General features: G+C 37.1%; 1 protein-coding gene across 1 annotated transcript in view; it reads left to right on the top strand.

Moving 5' to 3' along the window:
* LOC102900754 overlaps positions 1 to 26,177 on the top strand; it is a 160,140-nt gene that overhangs the window by 75,631 nt on the left and 58,332 nt on the right. Inside the window, exons 10-16 of the mRNA XM_045048630.1 lie at positions 4,575 to 4,769; positions 5,100 to 5,276; positions 20,740 to 20,922; positions 22,505 to 22,678; positions 24,072 to 24,248; positions 25,244 to 25,426; positions 25,534 to 25,716. Coding sequence (XP_044904565.1) covers positions 4,575 to 4,769; positions 5,100 to 5,276; positions 20,740 to 20,922; positions 22,505 to 22,678; positions 24,072 to 24,248; positions 25,244 to 25,426; positions 25,534 to 25,716 — 1,272 coding nt within the window. The remainder of the gene's footprint in view (positions 1 to 4,574; positions 4,770 to 5,099; positions 5,277 to 20,739; positions 20,923 to 22,504; positions 22,679 to 24,071; positions 24,249 to 25,243; positions 25,427 to 25,533; positions 25,717 to 26,177) is intronic.

Raw genomic sequence — 26,177 nt, 5'->3', positions numbered from 1 at the left:
AACCCCAAAAAGCAGAAGGAAGGAAATAAAAAGGATTAGAGCATGTATCCGGTTTGAGCAATTCCCTGGCTGTCATTTCTTCCTGGAATTTCTTTTCAGGAGAATTTCATTTCATCATTTTGGCCTGGTTTCTGTATTTTATGTGTTTTAGTAGTTTGTTTTATGTCCTGCACCTTGAGAACTACTATATTAAAAAGGAGTCCTACACTGTCCAAGGCCTGGGACTTCAGGAAGTGTTTTTGGAGTGTGTTGCATGCACTGTGTTGTTGTTGCGTATTTGGCTGCGCTATCCACTAGCCAGGTCTTCCTTACTCTTGGTGGTGGATTGTTTAGACACCATCTTAGGCATTCCACCATTTAGACATTCCACCAGGTGCTTTTATTTGTTCATTGAAGCAACTGTGGAAAGAAGGAAAAAGACCGGGACCTGATCCCGTACAAAGAGAAAAATGGAAGAGGCAAAAAAAAGACCAAGCAGAGAATCAAAGAAACTATAGGGCTTAATCCAGAAAGAGAGAAAGGCAAATAAAGAAGGAGATACAAAAAAGGTGTAAAAGAATAGAATTAAAATGCCTGATTACACAGACAAACGAAGCAGGGGAAAAAAAGATATATAGAAATATACAGAGAGAGAGAGAGAGAGAGAGAGAGAGAGAGAGAGAGAGAGATGAATAGACCAAAAATCAGGGACGCCTGGGTGGTTCAGTCGGTTGAGCGTCCAGTGTCAACTCAGGTCATGATCTCATATTTGTGAGTTCGAGCCCCACATCGGGCTCTGTGCTGATAGCTCAGAGCCTGGAGCCTGCTTCAGATTCTGCGTCTCCCTCTCCCTCTGCCCCTCCCCTGCTCATGCTCGGTCTCTCTCACTCTCAAAAAGAAACATTAAAAAAATTTGTTTTAATCAAATCAGAGAATATGAGCTTGATTCCAAAGGAAAAAAAAAAAGGTTAAAAAGAAAAACAAAGAAAAGCAAAGAAAACAAAGGGCAACAAAGTAGCGTACAAAACCACAGGACAGTAGTCTGTTGATACCTGGGACCATCTCTGCTGGTCTGGAGGAGAGGTTGTCTGGTTCATCCAGTGTGAGTCCTGCTCTAGTAGATAAGCAGTTGCCAGGCACAGCGGGGTAGGGTTTCCTGTCACCAGGCCCTGCCTCCATTAGGAGCCACTGTCCTGTTCCTTGTAGACCCACCACGTTGGCAATGGGGAGAAAAATGGCGATACCCCAGTCTCTCCTCCCTGGACTGTGTTTCTCCAACCTTGCTGTTCAGGGGCGCCTGGGTGGCTCAGTTGGTGGAGCATCCGACTTCGGCTCAGGTCATGATCTTGCGGTCTGTGAGTTCGAGCCCCACGTCGGGCTCTGTGCTGAGAGCTCAGAGCCTGGAGCCTGTTTCGGATTCTGTGTCTCCATCTCTCTCTGAACCTCCCCTGTTCATGCTCTCTCTCTCTGTCTCAAAAATCAATAAGGTTAAAAAAAATTAAAAAAAAAAAACAAAACCAAAACCTCGCTGTTCAGGCATCCCTCACAGAGTAGCACAGGCAGGTAGTTTGCTCTGCTCCACAGTTCTCCTGTGCCTCCTAGGTGCTAGGCTGAGATTCAAAATCCCATGTCTTCAAGGATCATGTACCACATGGACCCAATTCTGGGATAGCGCCACTCCACCCTGCAGATATGGCTGGTGCCTGCCGGGTCTTTAGTCCTTGGGGGAACAATATACATTTTTCCCACAGTACTCAAAGGAGGGGACTGTTCTTTCCCAGTGCACCCCTGATATCTCTACCCACCCTGGGGCTGACTCCTCTCCCCCCACACCCCCCCCAGGCATGTGCACACAGCAGTGGCTCTGGTCCAGAGAATGCCACACACTTTTGAAAACTCTTATCTTCAGCTCCTAAGGCTATCTGCAAAGCAGAGACTGACCTTTTCCGTATTTCTTGTTCCCCAGTTCGTGGTCTGGAAAAGGTCTTTCTCTTGTCCTAACACAATGCCACAATCCACAGCTTCTATTTCTCTCCCTTTTGTCTGTCCACAGAAGGGATCCCTCCCCTCTGTACCCATGCTGTTTTATGTCTCCCAATTCACATACACGCATGTCTGTCACACCAAGCTGTCTCCCTCCACGTGTGCAGATTTTTCTGTCACTCTGCAGCTAGACTTCCTGGGTGTTCCAAGTGTTCTGACCCCAAAACAGCTGTGTTTGAAGGACAAGTGAAGTCTTGGTCCCCCTACTTCTCCACCATCTTAACTCCTAACTGATATCCTTTGAAAACCCATAATAGGTGGATAACCAGATTTGTTCTAAAATCAGACCACCAGGGTTCAAATCTCTCCTTCACAATTTTACACCAATGTATTTGAGTTCTTTAAGACTCTACTCTTGCAAATCCAAACACGGAAGTTTGCGCAAGGTAGAATGATTGTTAAATGACACTCATCTGGGATGTATCATGATGAAATTGATCATACAAGGATAAAGAGAAGTTCATCTAAATCGTCAAAGAGTAGTGGAGAAAAATACCTAGAAGGTTACTTAAGTGGAATAAGACTAAATGAACACTTGATCTCAATATTGGAAGCTTCAAAAATGTGGTGGAAAAAATTTATCAATGAGAGCTATAAACTGGAGGCCAAGAATCTATATCTAGAGAAGGTATCATATACAAATCTTTACTAAAGAAAAACATCAGTATATTCAAGTATTCAAGGTGCATAATCTACATAAGTCTGCTGAAACTACTGGAAACTTTAATCAAACAGGAAAGAAAATGTTACCAGTGTATTTTAGAAGGATGAAGATGAGGGGCACCTCGGTGGCTCAGTCGGATAAGCGTCTGACTTCAGCTCAGGTCATGGTTTCTGGGTTTGAGCCCCACATCTGTGGGGCTGTCTGTGCTGACAGCTCGGAGCCTGGAGCCTGCTTCAGGCTCCCTCTCTCTCTACCCCTCCCCTGCTCATGCTGTGTCTCTCTCTCTGTCTCTCTCTCTCTCTCAAAATAAGTAAATAAACCTTAAAAAAAAGGAAGATGAAGATGATAATGAATCCTTGGGGGTGTGTGTGTGTGTGTGTGTGTGTGTGTGTGTGTGTGTGTTTGGAACTTTTTTTCGTGTGTTGCACAACGGTTCTTGTAATAGAATCATTTTGTGGGGAAAAAACTAACACTGGTATGGTATTAAAAGTACTAGATTATCTCTAAATCATCAAATGAAAACGGAAATTTTTTCTGGGAAATATTATATATAAATGTGTTAGAAACAGCATAACACTTAAACATGTGTAAAATATTCCACATATAAGAAACTTCATAAAATGCAATTATATTATACCTCTATTACAATACGACATTTTGGTGTTTAAAAAGAATTGAACTATGGTTGCATTAAATGTTCACTTGTATTCGGGGGTGCCTGGGTGGCGCAGTTGGTTAAGCGTCCGACTTCAGCCAGGTCACGATCTCGCGGTCCGTGAGTTCGAGCCCCGCATCAGGCTCTGGGCTGATGGCTCGGAGCCTGGAGCCTGTTTCCGATTCTGTGTCTCCCTCTCTCTCTGCCCCTCCCCCGTTCATGCTCTGTCTCTCTCTGTCCCAAAAATAAATAAAAACGTTGAAAAAAAATTTTTTTAATGTTCACTTGTATTCAAATATATATATTATATATTATGATATATATGACATGTTATAAACACCTCATATATATGACGTGTACATGTTACAACATATGCCACATTATATATGATATATATGTCATAAATGTGTGCCGTATAAACCTTATATACTATGACATACTATGAATAACATTTTAAATCACCTCATGTACATAATATATGTTATATATGTTCTGAGACACATGTGACATACTTTAAAACACTACATTCTCCAATTAATATTAGAAATAACAATCAAATGTTTGCTGTAATCTGAACTATTTGAATATTAAGAAATAGTCCTAGTTCATTTGTCTGATTAAATCAAAACTTTCCTTGATGATTGGTTTCAGGCATTAATTAGAAGGTTAGTTTTCTGTATAATGCGATGAATGGAAAATGTGTTTCTCTATATTTCTTACACTATTTGAATAAATAGAAAAGTAAATTAATGAATGTTTACCTAAAAAAAAAATCTCACTGTTTCCCTACACTGAGGTGGTCTGAGAAGAAAAGGCAGGGCTCTGATTTCTGATGAGAACAGCAAAGAAAATAAAGAAGATAGATGATCTTAGGAATAAAATCAGTACTTTCATCTCTCAAACAAGTTGCTCATTTACATACCAGGGTTAGGATATACGTAGTCGGTAGAGCATATACATACCCAAATAGATCTGTAGAGATTTATTTATGAAGAGTCTTCATACAAGTTTATATATCACATGACCCACAAGATATAATTTTAACTTCATTAGCATATCCCAGTCATCTGAATTTTATAACTTCTCTTGTCCTAGAAAACCTGATGCAATGAGTGAAATTAGACTAATAAGAGGATATAATTCACCAGTGAAACAATTCATTTTCCATCTGATTTTTTTCTTAAGGTAAAACATCATTTATACTGTTTTTGTTTGTTTTGTTTTTATTGCAAGGGAATCGTTGTGATTTTCCAGAAATAAAACATGGTAGTCTACACCATGAAAGTAACTATAGACAAAACTTTCCAGTACGCGTAGGAGAAAAATATTGGTATTCCTGTGATCAAAATTTTGTGACTGTTTCACAAAAGCCCTGGGAACATATTCATTGCACACAAGAAGGATGGTCACCAGCAGTACCATGCCGCAGTAAGTCAAACTTTATAATTGTATATGTATAAATATTTCAAATAGTAGAGGGGGGAAAACACATAAGTGAATACAATTAAGCTTAGTATGACTAACATAAGGCCAAAGGATGAATGTTGTGAGCAAAAATACCAATATAAGTTTTTCCTTTTATGAAGAGTTCTTCATAAAAATCACACTAAAGATAAAGAGAGAGGCTTTCTGAAAATAACTATATCATTTACAAGGACTTAATTATAAACAATTTTGTACAAATAATTTTTAATTGGCTATTTTCACTGAACTTATGGGTTTTAAAAATTTTTTGTTTCTTACTTTCATTATTTTTAGGACAATGTATCTTCAATCATTTGAAAAATGGAGAGTATCCAAAACAAGGAGTTAAATATGTACAAGGTGAAAATGTAAGCGTTAACTGCAATTCTGGCCACAGTCTTCAAAATGAGCAGACTGTAATGACCTGTACAGAGGATGGCTGGTTCCCTCCTCCTGAATGCATTCCTCTCAGTAAGTAAATGATCTGAGATCCCAGTATATTATGGTTTTCTAACCCTCATCTATATTGACTGTAACAAAATATTTATAACAACTTTCTTATCTCCCCTATGGAACTACTTAGTTTTATATTTTCCCAAGTGTGTATGAGTGGATATACAAATTTCTTGATACATTTATAGCAAAATAAATGTTTACTGATAGGCATTAGTCAAGAAAACAGTAATGGAAGTACAAGGTAGAAACCTCTAATATAGGGTGACACAAGAGAAAGGAGGTAGATGTGGTGGTGTAGGAGGATCCTAGGCTTACCTCATCCCATGAATACACCTAGATAACTATCAAATCATCCTAAATACCCTAGAAATTAACTTAAAGACCAGCAGAAAAAATTCTGCAACTGAAGGTAGAGAACAAGCCACGTCAATGAAGTAAGATGTGTAGAGATTCAGTTTTCTTCCCCAAACTGAGAAGAAACAGATTGTGAACACTGAGGTGGGAAAGGAGTAGTGGTCATAGGGAATGGTGAGAGACAGACTGAAACACAGGTGAGCACACACGAGAAAACAAATCTCCACAGCAATTGGTTTGGAAAGGGAGGGGGCCAAATTTTGTGAGCTTTGCAAGCAGTGGGGCTTAAAGCCTAGGGTACTATAAGGACAGTGTACTTGGCCCTGGGAGAGTTCAAACAGCATTGAGGCTGCTCTTGGAGAAAAGGCAAGCAAAGAGCCTGTGGATATACAGCATGGAAACAGCAATCTGAAGAGCACTTGGAGAACACAGTGGGGAGGTTATTTGCTCACCTTGGAGAATATTGCAGAAAGACAGCCTTCACAGAGACCCCTCTGGGAACAAAGGAACTGGTAGGTACCATTTCCCTCCCCTGCCCTTCAGCATATAGACATGGTCACCTTTGGGAACCAGCACAGGACCCACACTTGCTCTCTAACTTGCTTCTACCAAGCCCTGCCTCCCCATGCTCCAGTGGAATCACCCTTCCCAGTCACACTTGGCCTCAGTCCCAGCACAGGTGGCCCCCAACCCCAAAAGCCCAGACCAAATCCCTGCCCACACCTCATCTCCCAACCTGGGTGTTTGGGGTGCCATGATTCCAGCAGCAGTGGTGAGAAGTCTCATCTCACACGCAGACCAGAGCACACCAAGTTGAAACTCACCACATTCAGGCCAGAGACCAAACACTGCCCACACAGGCAAAGAGAGCCTCTGCAGATGAGGGGCATGAAGGACAAAGCAATCAGGACACAAGAGCAGTGTGAACACAGCACACATTGGAGACACTCCCTGAAGTGCCAGGCCCTGGGGAACAGGGATCGTGACACCTCAGGGCACGACAGAACCTCTTTTTCATAAGGCCATTAGCCTCAAGAACAGGAGAAGTAGCTGACTTTCCTAATACAGAGAGGCAGGCACAGAAACTTAGACAAAATGCGAAAACAGAAGAATGATCTGTGAAAGATGAAAGATCTGTACAAGGCCAATGCCAGAGATCTAAGTGAAACAGATATAGGTAACATGCCTAATAGAAATTTAAAGTAAAAATTATGAAGATACTCACTGGACTTGAGAAAAAAAGTGGAAGACATGAGTGAGACTCTTAATAAAGAGATAAGGAATAACATAGCAGAGATAAAGGATTCACCAAACAGAATTAGAAGCACACTTGATGGAATGAACAGCAGGCTGGAATAAGAAGAGGAACAAATTAATGACTTAGAAGACTGTGTAATGGAAAGTAATCAAGCCAAGCAAAGAGAAAAAAGAATGGTGCAAAATAAGAATACATTCAGGGGAGTCAGTGACTCCATCAAACATAACAACATTCATATTAGAGTAGTCCCAGAAGAAGAAGAAAGAAAAAACATGGCAGAAAATTTATTTGAAGAATTAATAGCAGAAAATTTCCCTAATGTGGAAGGAGGAAACAGATATCCAGATACAGAAGGCAGAGAACCCCCAATAAAATCAACCAATGCAAACCACACCAAGACATATTGTAACTAAATAGGCAAAACATAGGGCTATAGAAAAAATTATAATAGCAAGACAAAAAAAAAAAAAAAAAAAAAAGGCAGTCACATGCAAGGGAAAACCCATAAGGCCATGAGAGCATTTTTCAGCACAAACTTTCCAAGCCAGAAGGGAGTGCAATGATATACTCAAAGTGCTGAATGGGAAATGTACTCTATCCAGCCAAGAATATTCCATCTAGCAAGGCTATTATTCATAATAGGAGAGTTTCCAAGACACACAAAACCAGTGAAGTTCATGACCACTAAACCAGACCTGCAAGAAATATTTAGGAGGACTCTTTGAGTGGAGAGGAGAGACCAAAAGTGACAGTATGAAGGTAGGAAACACAAAAGCACTCAAGATGAATATTTCTGGAAACAAATTTCAGTCAAGGAACTCACAAAATAAAAGGATGTAACATATAACATATGACACCATATATCTAGAGAAGAGAGGAGTAATGTTTGGGTTTAAACTTATGACCACCAACTTAATATAGACTGCTATATACAAAAAATGTTATATACAAACCTAATGGTGACCACAAATCAAAAATCAGTAATAAATATGCAAAGAATAAAGAGAGAGAAATGCAAAATATCACTAAAAAAACCCCATCAAACCATGAAAGAGAGAAAGAGAAGAAATGATCAGAGAAAATCTTCAGAAACAACCACAAAACAAGTATTACAATGAAAATAAATGCATATCAAAAATTATTTTGAATGTATGTGGTTTAAATGCTCTAATCAAAAGACATAGGGTGACGGAATGAAAAAAACAAGACCCATCTCTATACTGCCTACAGAAGAATCATTTTGGACAAAAAGACAACTACAGATTGACTGGAGATTGACAGTGAGGGGATGTAGAATATTTATTGTGCAAATGGATGTGAAAAGAAGTTGGAGTAGCAATACTTATATTGAAGAAAGTAGACTTTAAAACAAAGAATGTAATAAGAGACATAGAAGGACACTACATAATAATAAAGGGGACCCCCCAACAAGAAGATACAACTTTTATGTTGTGGAGTCACAAGTTGGCTGTATAAATATTACATGCCTCAACAAATTCAAAAAGATCAAAGTCACACCATGAATCTTGTCAGAACACAGTGCTATGAAACTATAAGTCAACCACACACACACACACACACACACACACACACACACAAATCTGAAAAGGACACAAATACACGGAAGTGAAAATACACGCTAATAAACAATGAATGGGTCAACCAGGAAATAAAAGGAAAAAAAATACATAAACAAGTGAAAATGAAAACATAACAGTTCAAAACCTGTGGGATGCAGCAAAACTGTTCTAAGAGGGAAATTATCTTAATACAGGTCTACCTCAAGAAGCAAGAAAACAAATCAAATAAACAACCTAACCTGGCACTTAAGCTAGAAATCAACAACAAACAAAACACCAAAAAGCAGAAGGAAGGAAATAATAAAGATTAGAGCCGAAATAAATGATATAGAAACCAGAAAAACGACAGAGCAGATCAAAGAAAACAGGAGCAGATTCTTTGAAACAATTAATAAAATGACAAACTGCTAGCCAGACTTATCAAGTAGAAAAGAGAAAGGACCCAGATAAATAAAATCACAAATAAGAGAGGAGAAATAACAACCAACACCACAGAAATACAAACAACTATAAGAGAATATTGTGAAAAACTATATGCCAACAAACTGGACAATCTGGAATAAATGGATACTCCTAGAAACATAAACCTACCAAAACTGAAACAGGAACAAATACTGAACAGGAACAAAAGCTGATACATGAATTTAGCAAAGTCGCAGGATACAAAATCAATGTACAGAAATCAGTTGCATTCTTATACACTAATAATGAAGCAATAGAAAGACAAATAAAGAAACTGATCCCATTCACAATTGCACCAAGAAGCATAAAATACCTAGGAATAAACCTAACCAAAGATGTAAAATATCTGTATGTTGAAAACTATAGAAAGCTTATGAAGGAAATTGAAGAGGATATAAAGAAATAGAAAAACATTCCATGCTCATGGATTGGAAGAATAAATATTGTCAAAATGTCAATACTACCCAAAGCTATCTACACATTCAATGCAATCTCAATCAAAATTGCACCAACATTCTTCTTGAAGCTAGAACAAGCAATCCTAAAATGTGTATGGAACCACAAAAGACCCCAAATAGCCAAAGTAATATTGAAGAAGAAGACCAAAGCGGGAGGCATCACAATCCCAGATTCAGCCTCTACTACAAAGCTGTAATCATCAAGACAGCATGGTATTGGACGAAAACAGACACATAGACCAATGGAAGAGAATAGAAACCCCAGAACTAGACCCACGAACGTATGGCCAACTCATCTTTGACAAAGCAGGAAAGAACATCCAATGGAAAAAAGACAGCCTCTTTAACAAACGGTGCTGGAGAACTGGACAGCAACATGCTGAAGGATGAAACTAGACCATTTTCTTACACCATTCACAGAAATAAATTCAAAATGGATAAAGGACCTGAACATGAGACAGGAAACCATCAAAACCCTAGAGGAGAAAGCAGGAAAAGACCTCTCTGACCTCAGCTGCAGCAATTTCTTACTTGACACATCTCCAAAGGCAAGGGAATTAAAGGCAAAAATGAACTATTGGGACCGCATAAAGATAAAAAAGCTTCTGCACTGCAAAGGAAATAATCAACAAAACTAAAACGCAACCAACGGAATGGGAAAAGATATTTGCAAATGGCATATCGGACAAAGGGCTAGTATCCAAAGTCTATAAAGAACTTACCAAACTCCACACCCGAAAAACAAATAATCCAGTGAAGAAATGGGCAGAAAACATGAATAGACACTTCTCTAAAGAAGACATCCTGACGGCCAACAGGCACATGAAAGATGCTCAGTGTCGCTCCTCATCAGGAAAATACAAATCAAAACTACACTCAGATACCACCTCATGCCAGTCAGAGTGGCCAAAATGAACAAGTCAGGAGACTATAGATGTTGGCAAGGATGTGGAGAAATGGGAACCCTCTTGCACTGTTGGTGGGAATGCAAACTGGTGCAGCTGCTCTGGAAAACAGTGTGGAGGTTCCTCAAAAAATTAAAAATAGATCTACCCCATGACCCAGCAATAGCACTGCTAGGAATTTATCCAAGGGATACAGGAGTGCTGATGCAGAGGGGCACTTGTACCCCAATGTTTATAGCAGCACTTTCAACAATAGCCAAATTATGGAAAGAGCCTAAATGTCCATCAACTGATGAATGGATAAATAAATTGAGGTTTATACACACAATGGAATACTATGTGGCAATGAGAAAGAATGAAATATGGCCTTTTGTAGCAACGTGGATGGAACTGGAGAATGTTATGCTAAGTGAAATAAGCCATACAGAGAAAGACAGATACCATATGTTTTCACTCTTATGTGGATCCTGAGAAACTTAACAGAAGACCATGGGGGAGGGGAAGGAAAAAAAAAAGGTTAGAGAGGGAAGGAGCCAAAACATAAGAGACTCTTAAAAACTGAGAACAAACTGAGGGTTGATGGTGGGTGTGAGGGAAGGGAGGGTGGGTAGGTAATGGGTATTGAGGAAGGCACCTGTTGGGATGAGCACTGGGTGTTGTATGGAAATCAATTTGTCAATAAATTTCATATTAAAAAAAAGAAAATGGGAGTTCCCCAAATAAACCTTGCCATGTTTATATTCAAAAAAAAAAGGAAGAAAGAAAGAAAATTGAACAGATCAATTACCAGCAATAAATAAATAAATAAATAAATAAATAAATAAATTAAATAAATAAATAAATAAGAGTTAATGCCTATTCTCAAACTACTCAAAAAAAAAAAAAAAAAAAAAAGGAAAAGAAGGAAAACTCCCAAATTCATTCTATTAAGCAGCACTACCCTGATACCAAGCCAGATACAGCCACCACAAAATAAGAGAACTATAGTATATGTCAATATTTCTGATGAATATAGATGCAAAAATGTGTAACAAATACTAGCAATCCGAATCCAACAATAAATTTTAAAAAATTATTCCCTACAATCAAGTCATGTCTGTTCACGACTTATACCCGGTGATTTCTTCCTGAGTTGCAAGCATGGTTCAATATTCACAAACCAATCAATGTGTGATACATCACATCAATCAAATCACATCAATAAAAGAAAAGATGAAAACCATATGATCATTTTAACATATACCAAAAAAACCATTTGACAAAGTATAACATCTATTCGTGATAAAAGATCTCAACAAAGTAGGGTTAGAGGGGACATATCTTAACATAATAAAGGCTATACATGAAAAACCCACAGCAAACATCATCTTTAATGGGGGAAAATTATGAGCTTTCTTCCCCAGGTCAGGAACAAGACAAGACATAAGACAAGGAGGTCTACTCTTCCACTTTTACTCAATAAAGTACTGAAAGTCCTAGCCACAGCAACTAGAACAAAAAGAAATAAAAGGCATTCAACTCGGTAAGGAAGAAGTAAACCTTTCACTATTTGCAGATGACATAATATTCTATACAGAAAACCCAAAAGACTCCACCAAAACATGCTAGAACTGAAGTGAATTCAGAAAAGCTATAGGATACAAAATAATGCACAGAAATCTGTTGCATTTCTATATAACAATAGTAAAGTAGCAGAAAGACAAATTAAGAAAATAGTCCCATTTACAATTGCACTAAAAATAATAAACTACCTAGGAATAAACCTAACCAAAGAGGTGACAGATCTTTACTCTGAAAACTATAGAACACTGATAAGAAAAGTTGAAGACAACACAAAGAAAATGGAAAGGCATCCCATGTTCATGGGCTGGAAGAACAAATATCGTTAAAATGTCTACACAACCCAAAGCAATCTGCAAAATCAATGCAACCCCTACCAAAATACCAACGACATTTTTTATAGACCTAGAACAAACAAGCCTAAAATTTGTATGGAACCACAAAAGGCCCTGGTTAGCCAAATCAATCTTGAAAAAGAAAAGCAAAGCTGGAGGCATCATAATTCTGGACTTCAAATTAATATTACAAAGATAGTGATCAAGAGCATATGGTACTGGGGCAGAAATAGACACATAGATCAATGGAACTGAATGGAAAACCCAGAAATAAACCTACAATTATACACTCAATTAATTTTTAACAAAGCTGGATTGAATATCCAGTGGGAAGAAGACAATCTGTTCAACAAACGATGTTGGGGAAACTCCACAGCAACATACAAAAGAATGAAACTGAACCACTTTCTTACACCATACACAAAAATAAATTCAAACTGGATTAAAGACCTATATGTGAGACCTGAAATTATAAAAATTCCTGGAAGAGAGTACAGGCAGTAACTTCTCTGACATCAGCCACAGCTTTCTAGATAGATCACCTGTGGGAAGGGAAAGAAAAGCAAAAAAGAAGAAACTATTGGGACTATATTAAACTACAAAGCTTCTGCACAACAAAGGAAGCAATCAACAGAACTAAAAGGCAACCTATGGGATGGGAGATGATATTTACAAATGACATGTCTGGTAAAGGGTAGTATCCATAATATATAAAGAACTTATAAAACTCAACACCCCAAAACCAGATAATCCAATGAAAAATGGGTAGAAGACATGAACGGATATTGCTCCAAAGAAGACATACAGATGGGCAATAGACACATGAATGATACTCATTAGCACTTATCATCAGAGAAATGCAAACCAAAAAAACAATAAGATGTCACCTCACAGGTGTTGGTGAGGATGTGGAGAAAGGGGTACCCTCTTGCACTGTTGGCAAGAATCCAAACTGGTGCAGCATCTCTGGAGAATAGTATGGAGGTGCCTCAAAAGGTTAAAAATAGAATTGCTGTAATATCCAGCAATCACACTCCTGGGTATTTACCCAAAGAATACAAAAGCACTAATTCAAAGGGATACACGCACCCCTATCTTTATTGCAGCATTATTTGCAATAACCAAGATATGGAAGCAGCCTAAGTGTCTACCAATTGATGAATAAAGATAAATGGACTGTTACTCAGCCGTAAAAAAGAATGAAATCTTGCCATTTGCAACAACTTGGATGGACTAGACAGTATAATGCTAGGCAAAATAAGTCTTGCAGAGAAAGACAAATACATATGATTTCAGTCATATGTGGGATTTAAGAAACAAATGAACAAAGGGAGGAAATCTGAGAGAGAGAGAGAGAGACCAAAAAAAAAAAAAAGGCTCTTAAGTGTCTTAAGTGTAGAGAACAATATGATAGTTACCAGAGGGGAGAAAGCTGGCAGAGGGGATGGGTGAAATAGGTGATGGAGATGAAAGAGTATCCTTGTCATTACGAGCACTAGGTGATGTATGGAATTGTTGAATCACTATACTGTATACCTGAAACTAATATAACACTGTACGTCAGCCAACCGGTATTAAAATTAAAACTTAAATACATACATACATACAGTCAATCTAGAAAAAAAACAGAGTACAAAGAATTTTGAAAGCAACAAGAAAGAAAAACATGCTTCACATACAAAGGCACTTCTGTGGGAGGTGTTTCTAGTAATACATGCCTACAGTAAAAAAAGAAATTATCTCAAATATACAGTCAAACTGTATACATCAAAAAGCTAGTAAAAGAAGGGGGTACCTGGGTAGCTGAGTTGCTTGAGTGTCCAACTCTTGATTTCTGCTCAGGCGATGATCCAGGATCATGGGCTTGTACCCCACATAGTGCTCCGCACGTGAAGGTAGAGACTGTTTCAGATTCTCTCTCTCCTACCCCTCCCTACCCCGACTTGTAATGTCTGTCTCTCTAACAAGTAAAATGAAAATTTTTTCATTAAAAAACTTGGAAAAGAAGAAAAAACTAAGCCTAAAATTAGCAGAAAGAAGGAAATAACAGAAATCAGAGCAGAAATATATGAAATAAAGACCAAAAAGTCAACAAAATAGATACCTACCTTTTTCAAAATGTAGACAAAATTGACAAACCTAAGCTGATTAACTAATTAAAAAGAGAGATCGTATAAATAAAATAGAAATGAACTTGAAGATATTCAACTGATGCCACAGAAATGCAAATGTCCATAAGAGACCACCATAAATGCTTACACACTGACAAATTGGATAACAGAGAATGGATAAGTTCCTGGAAATATAAAACTGACAAGACAAAATCATTAAGAAATGGAAAATCAGAACAAACCAATAACAAGTAACAACACTGAATAATTAATTTAATATATCTCCTCAAAGAAAAGTCTGGGAACAGAAGTATTCACTGGTAATTAAAAGAAGATTTAATACCAATTTTTATTTAAAAACTCCAAAATTTTGAGGGAGAGCACTTCCAAAAGTAGATTAACTTTAATGCCAAAACCAGACAAGGATGCTACAAAAAAAATTATACCCAACATCACTGATAAACATAAATATTGAAATGCTCAAAAAAATGTTAACAAACTGAATTCAATAGCACATTAAAAGATCCACACACCATGATGAAGTTGGGTTTATCTATGGGACTCAAGGGTGATTCAACAGATTTAAATCAGTAATAAAATATAGCACATTAACAAAATGAAAGGTAAAAATCATATAATCATCCAGATAGATGCACAAAAAGCATTTGACAATTCAACATCCATTTATGACAAAAACTGACAACAATTAGGTATTGAAGAAATGTACATCAACATAATGAAGACCATAAATGAGAAGCCCATAACTAACATCACATTTGATGAAAAGCTAAAAGCTTTCCTCAAGGATCAGGAAAAATACAAAGATACCCACTCTCATCAGTGTTGAAAAAGGGAAATAAAATGTATCCAAATAAGAAATAAAGAAGTAAAGAGGCACCTGGGTGGCTCAGTTGGTTAAGCATCCGACTTATGCTCAGGTCATGGTTTCACGGTTCATGGGTTCGAGCCCCACATTGGGTGCTGTGCTGACAGCTCAGAGCCTGGAGCCTGCTTCAGATTCTGTGTCTCATTCTCTCTCTGCCCCTCCCCGACTTGTGCTCTGTCTCCCTCTGTCTCTCAAAAATAAATAAATGTAAAACATAAAAATAAAAAATAAATAAGTAAAATTAGCTCTGTGTGCATATGATATATTCTTTAGGGAAAACACTAAAGACTCCACAACAACAACAACAACAACAACACCTGTTAAAATTAATAAATGAATTCAGTAAAGTTGTAGGATACAAAATCAATATACAAAAATCTGCTGTATTTCTGAACACTAATAATGAACTATCAGAAAGAGAAATTAAAATAAATTTTCATGACATGTGGGTGTTACCTAATTCTGGAGGTTTCAAGGGCCAAAAATAATCTTTCAGGAGTAAAATATAGATCAAAACTAGAGAGATTCTCTTCTATCAGAAAACAAAGTATGGCACAAAAACAGACACATAGACCAATGGAATAGAATAGAAACCCCAGAACTAGACCCACAAACGTATGGCCAACTCATCTTTGACAAAGCAGGAAAGAACATCCAATGGAAAAAAGACAGCCTCTTTAACAAATGGTGCTGGGAGAACTGGACAGCAACATGCAGAAGGTTGAAACTAGACCACTTTCTCACACCGTTCACAAAAATAAACTCAAAATGGATAAAGGACCTGAATGTGAGACAGGAAACCATCAAAACCCTAGAGGAGAAAGCAGGAAAAGACCTCTCTGACCTCAGCCGTAGCAATCTCTTACTCGACACATCCCCAAAGGCAAGGGAATTAAAAGCAAAAGTGAATTACTGGGACCTTATGAAGATAAAAAGCTTCTGCACAGCAAAGGAAACAACCAACAAAACTAAAAGGCAACCAACGGAATGGGAAAAGATATTCGCAAATGACATATCGGACAAAGGGCTACTATCCAAAATCTATAAAGAGCTCACCAAACTCCACACCCGAAAAACAAATAACCCAGTGAAGAAATGGGCAGAAAACATGAATAGACACTTTTCTAAAGAAGACATCCGGATGGCCAACAGGCACATGAAAAGATGTTCAGCGTCGCTCCTTATCAGGGAAATACAAATCAAAACCACACTCAGGTATCACCTCACGCCAGTCAGAGTGGCCAAAATGAACAAATCAGGAGACTATAGATGCTGGAGAGGATGTGGAGAAACGGGAACCCTCTTGCACTGTTGGTGGGAATGCAAATTGGTGCAGCCGCTCTGGAAAGCAGTGTGGAGGTTCCTCAGAAAATTAAAAATAGACCTTCCCTATGACCCAGCAATAGCACTGCTAGGAATTTATCCAAGGGATACAGGAGTACTGATGCATAGGTGCACTTGTACCCCAATGTTCATAGCAGCACTCTCAACAATAGCCAAATTATGGAAAGAGCCTAAATGTCCATCAACTGATGAATGGATAAAGAAATTGTGGTTTATATACACAATGGAATATTACGTGGCAATGAGAAAAAATGAAATATGGCCTTTTGTAGCAACGTGGATGGAACTGGAGAGTGTGATGCTAAGTGAAATAAGCCATACAGAGAAAGACAGATACCATATGGTTTCACTCTTATGTGGATCCTGAGAAACTTAACAGGAACCCATGGGGGAGGGGAAGGAAAAAAAAAAAAGAGGTTAGAGTGGGAGAGAGCCAAAGCATAAGAGACTCTTAAAAACTGAGAACAAACTGAGGGTTGATGGGGGGTGGGAGGGAGGAGAGGGTGGGTGATGGGTATTGAGGAGGGCACGTTTTGGGATGAGCACTGGGTGTTGTATGGAAACCAATTTGTCAATAAATTTCATAAAAAAAAAAGAAAACAAAGTAAAACAATTTTTTGTATATTGTTTCAAGTACAAGATGGTTTCCAATTTTAGAGTTAACCCTCAAATGGAAAAAATAATTGACATTATCAATCGTAAGAATTACTTATAAATTAATTAAAAGTACTATTTTATAAAGATGTGTATGAATGTTATACACAGTTATGTAATCCAGAAACTTGAGGTAGTGGCGTTTAATCCCGAACTCTGTGTTGCAATGCCAATATGATAAATAGAATTCGCCTTCTGCTGTCAAGAAAACTCCAGTTTTTAGAAGTAGTTGTGTGATGTTTACCTATATTGTGTGATTTAAAGTTGTGCAGAGGCCCAACTGCCTTCAGTATCCTCTCTTCTTTGAAATGTAGTAGGGGCACCTGGGTGGCTCCGTAGGTTAGGCATCCGACTCTTGATTGTAGCTCAGGTCATGATCTCACAGTTTGTGGCATTGAGCCCCCAGCAGGCTCTGTACTGACACCTGGGAGCCAGCTTGGGATTCTCTCTCTCTCTCTCTCTCTCTCTCTCTCCCTCTCTCCCTCTCCCTCTCCCTCTCCCTCTCCCTCTCCCCCCTCCCCCTCTCCCCCTCTCCCCCTCTACTGTTTGCACTCTCTCAAAATAAATAAATGAACATTAAAAAAATAAATTCTATTTAAAAAAAGAAAAAAGAAAATGTTTTTTAAAAAAGAAAAAAAGAAATGTATTCATATTACTAGATTCAACAAACCTGAAATTTATGTGGAATAACAAACACTGTGAATAAATACTTTAGAATAGTAAAATCCAATAGTATTTACTGCAGTTTACTGTGAATCATTATAAGCTGGTAAGTTCTCTATTACAATTTCAGTGAGGAAAGGTAGAAACGGATGATGAGGGTGAAGAAGGGGACTAAGGGACTCTGGAAGGTGAGGTGGCCCTGGGGAGGGGAGATCTGATGGGTGAAGCGTGACAGTGAGCGCCATGAGAAGGGTCAGAGCAGACGCCCCGGGAGTGTCACGAGAGGGAGACGTGTACCACAGCAAGCCTTATTTTTAATGTAGACATATCTAGAGAATCCATATGGTACTCTTCTGCCTGCACATAATGTTAAACTAGAACTGAATTATTAAGTATTGCTGAAATTGTTCTTAGCTGAAAGTAAGTCCCCCAATGATACATAAATTAGTAGGTTCTTCATCTTTGGCCTTTGATTGCTAGGGCTTCTGCCAAAGTCTACATCGATCCACTTTTCTTTGCTCAATCCCTCATTGTTCTACAACCTTTGCACTTTTCCTTCATCCCAGTTATGCCTCGCCCCTCACCCCACACACCATCCCCTACCTGCGCAGGATGTAAGATTTTCCCAACCAGTCTATCCTGTGCTCACTTACCTGATATGCACTTTACCCATATCTTAACAACTTTAACTAGTTTCAGAATATGGTGAATAAACAAGAGATGATGTAATTGAGGTAAAAAGTGCTATATTTTAGAAAAAAAGAACAAAAGGAAAGGGGTAAAAGTATTTGACAGAGCACTTTTATGTGTTTGGACATTTTAACTGAAAGAACCAAGTTTCTCAAACCATGTTGACCAAAAATGTAATAGATAGGAAAGTGATTATAGAATTGTTCCTTCAAAGGCTCCCCAAAGCCTTTTTGAACAAATTTAAAATGCTTCCTGACTTCAAAATTATGGCATACATTCAAAATAAGGCACGTAGATAAGAGGTACAATGGAGTTAAAGATAGCAGAGTTTTTTAGGTTCATGCAATAGAGCTTTGAGATCACTGCACATGTGTTCTCATGTCTTACCTTTTACATTGGTTACCGTCTACTGTGCTCTTCCCATGGGTTGCCTGCAATCTGCAGATATAATGGATAGGTTCCAAAAGAGCTTCATATTCATCCATTCATTCTTTCATTCATTTATTTGCCCATCCAATGGTCACTTTTTAAGTGACTGCTAAGTGCCAGGCATTAGGACTAGCATTTACCAAAAGGCCATTTAGTGGGGAAAACAAAAGGAATGATTATTGTATTTCATCAACATATTGTATTTTACTGTATAAAGCATTGTGATGGAGACAAGCAAAAGAGAGACTACAGGATCATTTAGAGGAGACAAGAAATCCAAGTTGGAATGAGAGTCTGGAGTGGGATCGGGTTGGGGAGTTTGTTTGTAAGAGGTGGAATGAAGAGAGCCAAATCTGTCAGGGTCACGATGGCATCTTGGGTAGGCTTTGAAGGTTGGATGGGAGTCATGGAAATAAGGATGCCAGGGACGAGGACATTCAAGACTGAGGAACATGGCTCCTGGGTGGCTCAGTTGGTTAAGCATGGGACTCTTGATTCAGCTCAGGTCATGATCTCGGTCTTGAGATCAAGTCCCATGTGGAGCTTGGAATGGACCCTGCTTAAGATCCACTGATAAATGAATGGATAAGGAAGATATGAGATAGATATAAATACACACACACACACACACACACACACACACTAGAATATTATTCACCCATGAGAAAGAAGAAAATCTTGATATTCACAACAACATGGTTGAACCTAGAGGACAATATGTTAAGTGTAATAATCCAGAGATAGCAAATACTTCATGATAAAACTTCTATATGAAATCAAAAAAGAAAAAAGAAAACATCAAATTCATAGAAGCAGAATGTAGAATGGAAGTTCTGTACCGGTGGTGGGTGTGGATGCTGGTCCAAGCGTGTAAGCCTTCAGTTATAAGATAAATAATTCCGGAGATCTAATGTACTGCATAATAAGAATCAAAGTAAATAACTGTAAACTATAATCAAATAACAAAGGAAGTCATCAAAAGAGGAACAAATTGAAAAAAACAGATGCAAAACAGAAGACAATTAGCCACATGCTAATAGTAAGTGTTCACCTACCAGTAATTCCTTAAATATACATCATTTAAATTTACCTATTAAAAGGCATGAGTACCTGAGTGATTTAAAATAAAATAACCAAGAAATCACTTTAGATTTAAAGACACAATAGGCTAAAGTGAAGGAATGGAAGAAGATATTTCATGCAAATGGCAACTAAAGAATGATGGAGTGATTATACTTCTATGAGAAAAAAAAAAACTGACTTAATCTAAAACTGTCTCTAGAGATGAAGATCATTATATAATAATAATGAGTCCATTCATCAGGAAAATGGTAACAATTTTCTTTTTTTTTAATTCTTTTTTCAACGTTTATTTATTTTTGGGACAGAGAGAGACAGAGCACGAATGGGGGAGGGTCAGAGAGAGGGAGACACAGATTCAGAAGCAGGCTCCAGGCTCCGAGCCATCAGCCCAGAGCCTGACGCGGGGCTTGAACTCACAGACCGCGAGATCGTGACCTGGCTGAAGTCGGACGCTTAGCCAACTGCGCCACCCAGGCGCCCCGGATTCTGAGTATTCTAGTCACTTCATTCCAAAAAGAAAAAATTAATGAACTATTTTGATTTAGTATCTTTGTCGCTTACTTTTTCTGTCCCAGGAATTTGGATGATTCAGATTTTTCCAGGTTTTCATTTGTAAATGAGTCCTTATTTTTGTGTTGTTACAGTGAATCTTTATAAAAATGTTTATTTATATGCTTATCTTTTCCTTATACTTTCTGCCTTTCAGAAACATGTTCAAAATCAGAGATAACAATTGAAAATGGATTTTTTTCTGAATATGAACCTACATATTCCTTAAATAAAGAAACACAGTATCAATGTAAACCAGGATATGTAACACCAGATGGTAAAACTTCAGGACCGGTTACATGTCTGGAAAGTGGATGGTCACCTCAACCCGCATGTATTAGTGAGTAATTTATTATGTTCCTATTCATTATGCTGATGGCTATTGAACAAAAGTTTACTCTAAATTAATTCTTTTCTGAGGGGAAGGGCTGACACGATTCCCATTTGAAAAGATAAATGAAAAACGATGTAAGTTTTTGCCTTTAAGAGTAATCACTTATACAGCGTAGTAGCAGGACATCTTTCAGTTTACATTATTTTCCACTTTAAAACATCCTGTGATTTGGAAACGAGTTAGGGAGCCTTATGTGTATTCTCCTGGAAACTCACTTATTTTTGGCTGGCAAAATATATTTGTGCCTATTCCTGCTTTTAGGTGATCCGACTTTGATGACAGAATCTTTGTTTCTAGACATGAAAGTTATGTTTGTAAGTGAAGATGTGGGTCCATAGTGCAGAATTTTAATTAAAGTATGGAGTTTATGGTTGACATTCCAGGGTAGCCCACTTTAAAAATCCTCTCCTTTAGAAAATCTTCATAAACATCTAGTTAGTGGAGAAGGAATACTGCTAGATGGTGCCAAATACAGCTGTGTTGAAAGATGTCCCTGTCCCTGGATGTTTATGAAGATTTCTGTGAACAGTTTCCTCAGTTTATCTTATCCTCCAAAGCTACACAGTGATACTTTTGAACCGATATTTACATATTCACTTTAAAGGAAGTGGATATTTGAATATCCATTTGTACTGTTTTCATTTCCTTTTTTTTTTCAATTTCCATGCTTACTATGGGCACTAGCCACAAAAAAAAAATCATAAAAGTGGCTCCCATATAAAGTCATTTTATACTGAATGTTAGTTATCCATTGTAATACTTACTATGAAAGAGAAACACACTGTCTCTCTTCACTAGTATAGTTTTGCTTTGTTTTTTAAAGCTTTAAGGTAGCTGGCTCCATAACACAGCATAAAATTTGAGATGAATTACCTAATCTTTATGAACACACTGTTAGCAAAAATTAAAACTTTTAACATTTTACTTTCTTATAACTAATAATAAAAATAGTTATCTCTCCATTCAATCTTGGTAAGTTTAAAAAAATAAACAGCCATTAGGAAAATATTTGAGGAAGAAAATCAGCATGTGAGCTTTAGAAATTGTGATGTTTTAAAGTAGAGTTTTATAGAATGTTTAAAAATTTACTTGCATTTTTGAAAACCAATCGTATTCAACTGATCCAGTTTTGTCTGGAATATTTGTCACCTTGCTAGTGAATGTGGCATCTTAGTTCACAAAATCCTATTCCTCTCTGCTAGTTAAAATAGGATGCACCTGTAATGGCCTATTTGATTACAAGCATGGCATAAACACATAAGTATAACTGATTGAGAAAAGTGTTTGTAGAAAAATTTTTTCAGAGTGTTTAAGTGATAAGAAAAATGCTGTGTAGAAACATATTTTTTCATTTCGAGTAACTTTCAAGACAATGATTTATCACTGGTATTCTTAGATTAATTTGATACTGAATTTACTAGCACAAGCTCATTGATAAAGGTGTTTTTTACCTCCTTGGAATGGGACTTAATTACGTCGTCCATTAAATAATATTAGAATTGAAATCTTCAATTCTGTTATGCATTAGAATCTTGTGACATGCCAGTATTTGAGAATGCCAAAGCCAAAAGCAATGGCACGTGGTTTAAACTCAATGACAAGTTGGACTACGAATGCCACGATGGATACGAAAGCCAAGATGGGCGCGCAGGTTCAATAGTGTGTGAGAATGATGGTTGGTCTCATAAACCAGTATGTTATGGTAAGTACCATTTTTCCAGGTATTTTTTTTTCAGGATTAACAAAATTAACAAGACGTGTTTAAGATATCCCAATTTGAACAAATTTGCATTATTTAAAGTCATTTTGGGGGCATCTGGGTCGCTCAGTGGGTTAACCTCAGACTTTGGCTCAGGTCATGATCTCACAGTTCTCGGGTTTAAGCCCCATGTGGGGCTCTATGCTGACAGTTCAGAGCCTGAAGCCTGCTTCGGATTCTGTGTCTCACTCTCTCTCTCCACCCCTCCCACTCACACTCTCTCTCTCTCTCAAAAACAAATAAACATCTAAAAATAATTAATTAAGTTTTAAGAAGTCCTGATTAAAATCAAGGTGTCTTCTGATTTACTGTAACCTGGGAGAAGAGGGTGTTTGAAAGCCCAAGGACCATCATCTCTCTTTAACACAGTGTTTCCTATGGGCCATATACATGATAGGTTTATAAAGAAAGAATAATTTTGTTTGTTATTCTAAATGCAGGCAATCATATTATTTAAAACTGGGTTCTTTGAGTGTATGCTATAAGAAAACCAAAATTGTAGTTTCTTACAATTTCCTCAGCTATTTTGCCCATGAGTTTCTGCTCTTACACCTTCTGCCTTGAGTGTTAATTTCTGCAGGACCTGAGAGAAGCTCTTTATTTTAGGAATTTAGCTTATTTTTATTTGGGAATGTCACGAATGTCACAAACTTGACAAATTTGAAGGGATAACTTTACACATTCTTAAATTGAATCAGAATAATCAATAATTTATGAATAGGTAGTATAAAGGTTTAATAAGAATAGATAATTAGGTATTATATAAATACTCAGGATGCCTAGAATATGCCTATTTGGCTTTGAACATGGTTCCTTATTTTGTTTCATTTTTCAGTTTGATTTCTGTACTAATCTAATATAATCAATATAAATTAAGCTATTTTAATAATTTCTTAGAAACTGTTAGAAATGTCTCCTAGTGTTCTGGTTGTCCAATTATATTTACATTAAACAAAATACTAATCTTATTTGAGTGCAATTTTAAAAATGTAGCATCAGGGATTTTTTTTTTTAATGTGAAGAATATGTTTCTGTTTTGGAAGTACAAAATAATATAGCATTTATTTTATAAATGTCAGTTATAAAATCAGATCCAGTATAAGCAAGTTGACCTTCCAAATACATTTTCAGGGTACATATGTTGCTCTTCAATGCCTTAATATTTTTCAGGGTCCCCTATGAATTTAGAGGGCGTAGAAAACCTAATATGTAAAATTTTCTGTGGCTCCTCTGTATAAGCAGTACCCAGCACCTCATTTTTATACGACACATATAAAATTTACTTTGCCAATGATTCATTTTATATTCACACCAAATTATTTGAACATTTTTATAGAAATAGAATGCAAGATTCCTGAAATCGAAGATACCTTAAATATTCAGCCTAAAGAAGACAAATATAAAGTCGGAGATGTGTTGAAATTCTTCTGCACACAAAGACTTCAAAGAGTTGGACCAGATTCAGTTCAGTGTTACGACTTTGGATGGTCCCCTAATCTTCCAACATGTAAAGGTGAATATTTATCTTCTAATTGCTACAACAAGAAATAGGATTTTTGAAACCAACATTTTTATGGTTTTGTTTCTCTCACGCTTAATATTCTGTTGGCTTCAAGTGTGTGTGTCTGTAATCTAATTCATTAAGCCAGGACATGTGTTGGGTAGTAGATATCTCAGATTTTCTTATTTAAGAAATTAATCTCCACTTGTTTCTTGAAATATGTAGTGGTAATAGCCATAGATACGTATATTATGCCTCAGTGTTTGTTACTTTTCCTTTTGACTACAATTCCACTGTTAATATTGGACACTTGGTATGGCATGGGCCTTCCCTCAACCTTCATCGAGTGTCTAAACAATATTCAAGCAATGTATAGTTAATTCAGTCCATTCAATCACATGTATGTCTTAACCAAAGTTAAAATATGTTGATAAAATGCTAGCCTCAAATGATGACATTTTTTTCAAACAGTTTTCATAAAATGTTTCCATGGCATATGAATATTGTTAACATTTACATGACCATATTTATTAATTGGTTTGCATACATCTCTAGAATATCTAGATTATTAAACATGTTTTCTGGGTTTCAATATACTTCCAATATACTAGTTCAGTGTAATTAACAGTACTGGGTTGCAGTGCCTGGGTGGCTCAGTTGGTTGAGCATCTGAATCCTGATTTCAGCTCAGGTCATGATCCCTGGGTCATGGGATCGAGCCCCATGTCGGGTTCCATGCTGAACATATAGAGCCTGCTTAAGATTCTCACTCTCTCTTTCTCCTCTCCCTTCTTATCTTCTATCTCTCTTTCTAAAATAATAATTTTGAAAAAAGAACTGGGAAACATGCTTCTGGTTTAAGCACTATTTGTTTTTCATTGCTTAAGAAGGCTATAATAAAGTACATTATAAATAATATAAATTAAAGAAAAAACTCCCCATTTTATTGTTTTTTAAGTTGTGAAATAGGTAATTTGATCATTATTTACACATTATTTCTCCTGTAGAGCAAACAAAACAGTGTTCTCCACCTTCTCAACTCCTTAATGGGAAAGTTAAAGAAACACAGAAAGAAAACTATGAACACAACGATTTGGTGGAATATGTGTGCAATCCTAGATTTCTGATGAAGGGTGTTAATAAAATTCAGTGTGTTGATGGACAGTGGACAGACTTGCCTATTTGTATTGGTAATGTATAAAATATATTCATATTTAAAATAAACCAAACTTTTATATTTATAGAAACACATAAATTATATTTTATAAGTGAACATATTTTTCTGAACTTTTCACAGAGGTGGAGACTACATGTGGAGATATACCAGAACTTAATTACGGCTACGCTGTTCAGACTTCTAACCCTCCCTATCACCATGGAGATTCAGTGGAGTTCAATTGCAGAGAAGGATTCACAATGATTGGACAGAAATCAATTACATGTATAAGTGGATTATGGACCCAACTTCCTCAGTGCATTGGTGAGAAGACACTTCTCAAATAGACGGTCAATGAAATGTAATATTTTTATTGTAAAAACTGTATCTGCAAACATAGTTTTGAAATTTAGATATATGCTTGAAAATGTCAGGTCTTAAATTATAATGATTGCTTATTGTCTACAAAGGAAAATATAAACTAGCAAGAGAGTCTGATCACCCTTTCTATCCCTGAAATTAACATGGTTTTTAAGTGTGAAGCTAAATATTCCTTACAGTTATTCATATGATTTAAATCTGAATACTAATCGCCAGGAAAATAGAAGCATATTTGCATAAATCCCATTTTTGTTTTACGGGCACTCTTGTTTTCAGGCCCTGGAAAACAGACAAAGTCAAGAAAGTGCCCACTTGCTACGTCCCTATAGGAATCTTGCCTCTCTCAAAACTTCTAGGGGCGCCTGGGTGTCGCAGTCGGTTGAGCATCCGACTTCAGCCAGGTC

Source organism: Felis catus, chromosome F1, assembly GCF_018350175.1.
Source record: "Felis catus isolate Fca126 chromosome F1, F.catus_Fca126_mat1.0, whole genome shotgun sequence".
NCBI lineage: Eukaryota > Metazoa > Chordata > Mammalia > Carnivora > Felidae > Felis > Felis catus.
The sequence above is the reverse complement of the archived record's forward strand: the minus strand, read 5'-3'. Positions and strand labels throughout refer to the sequence as shown.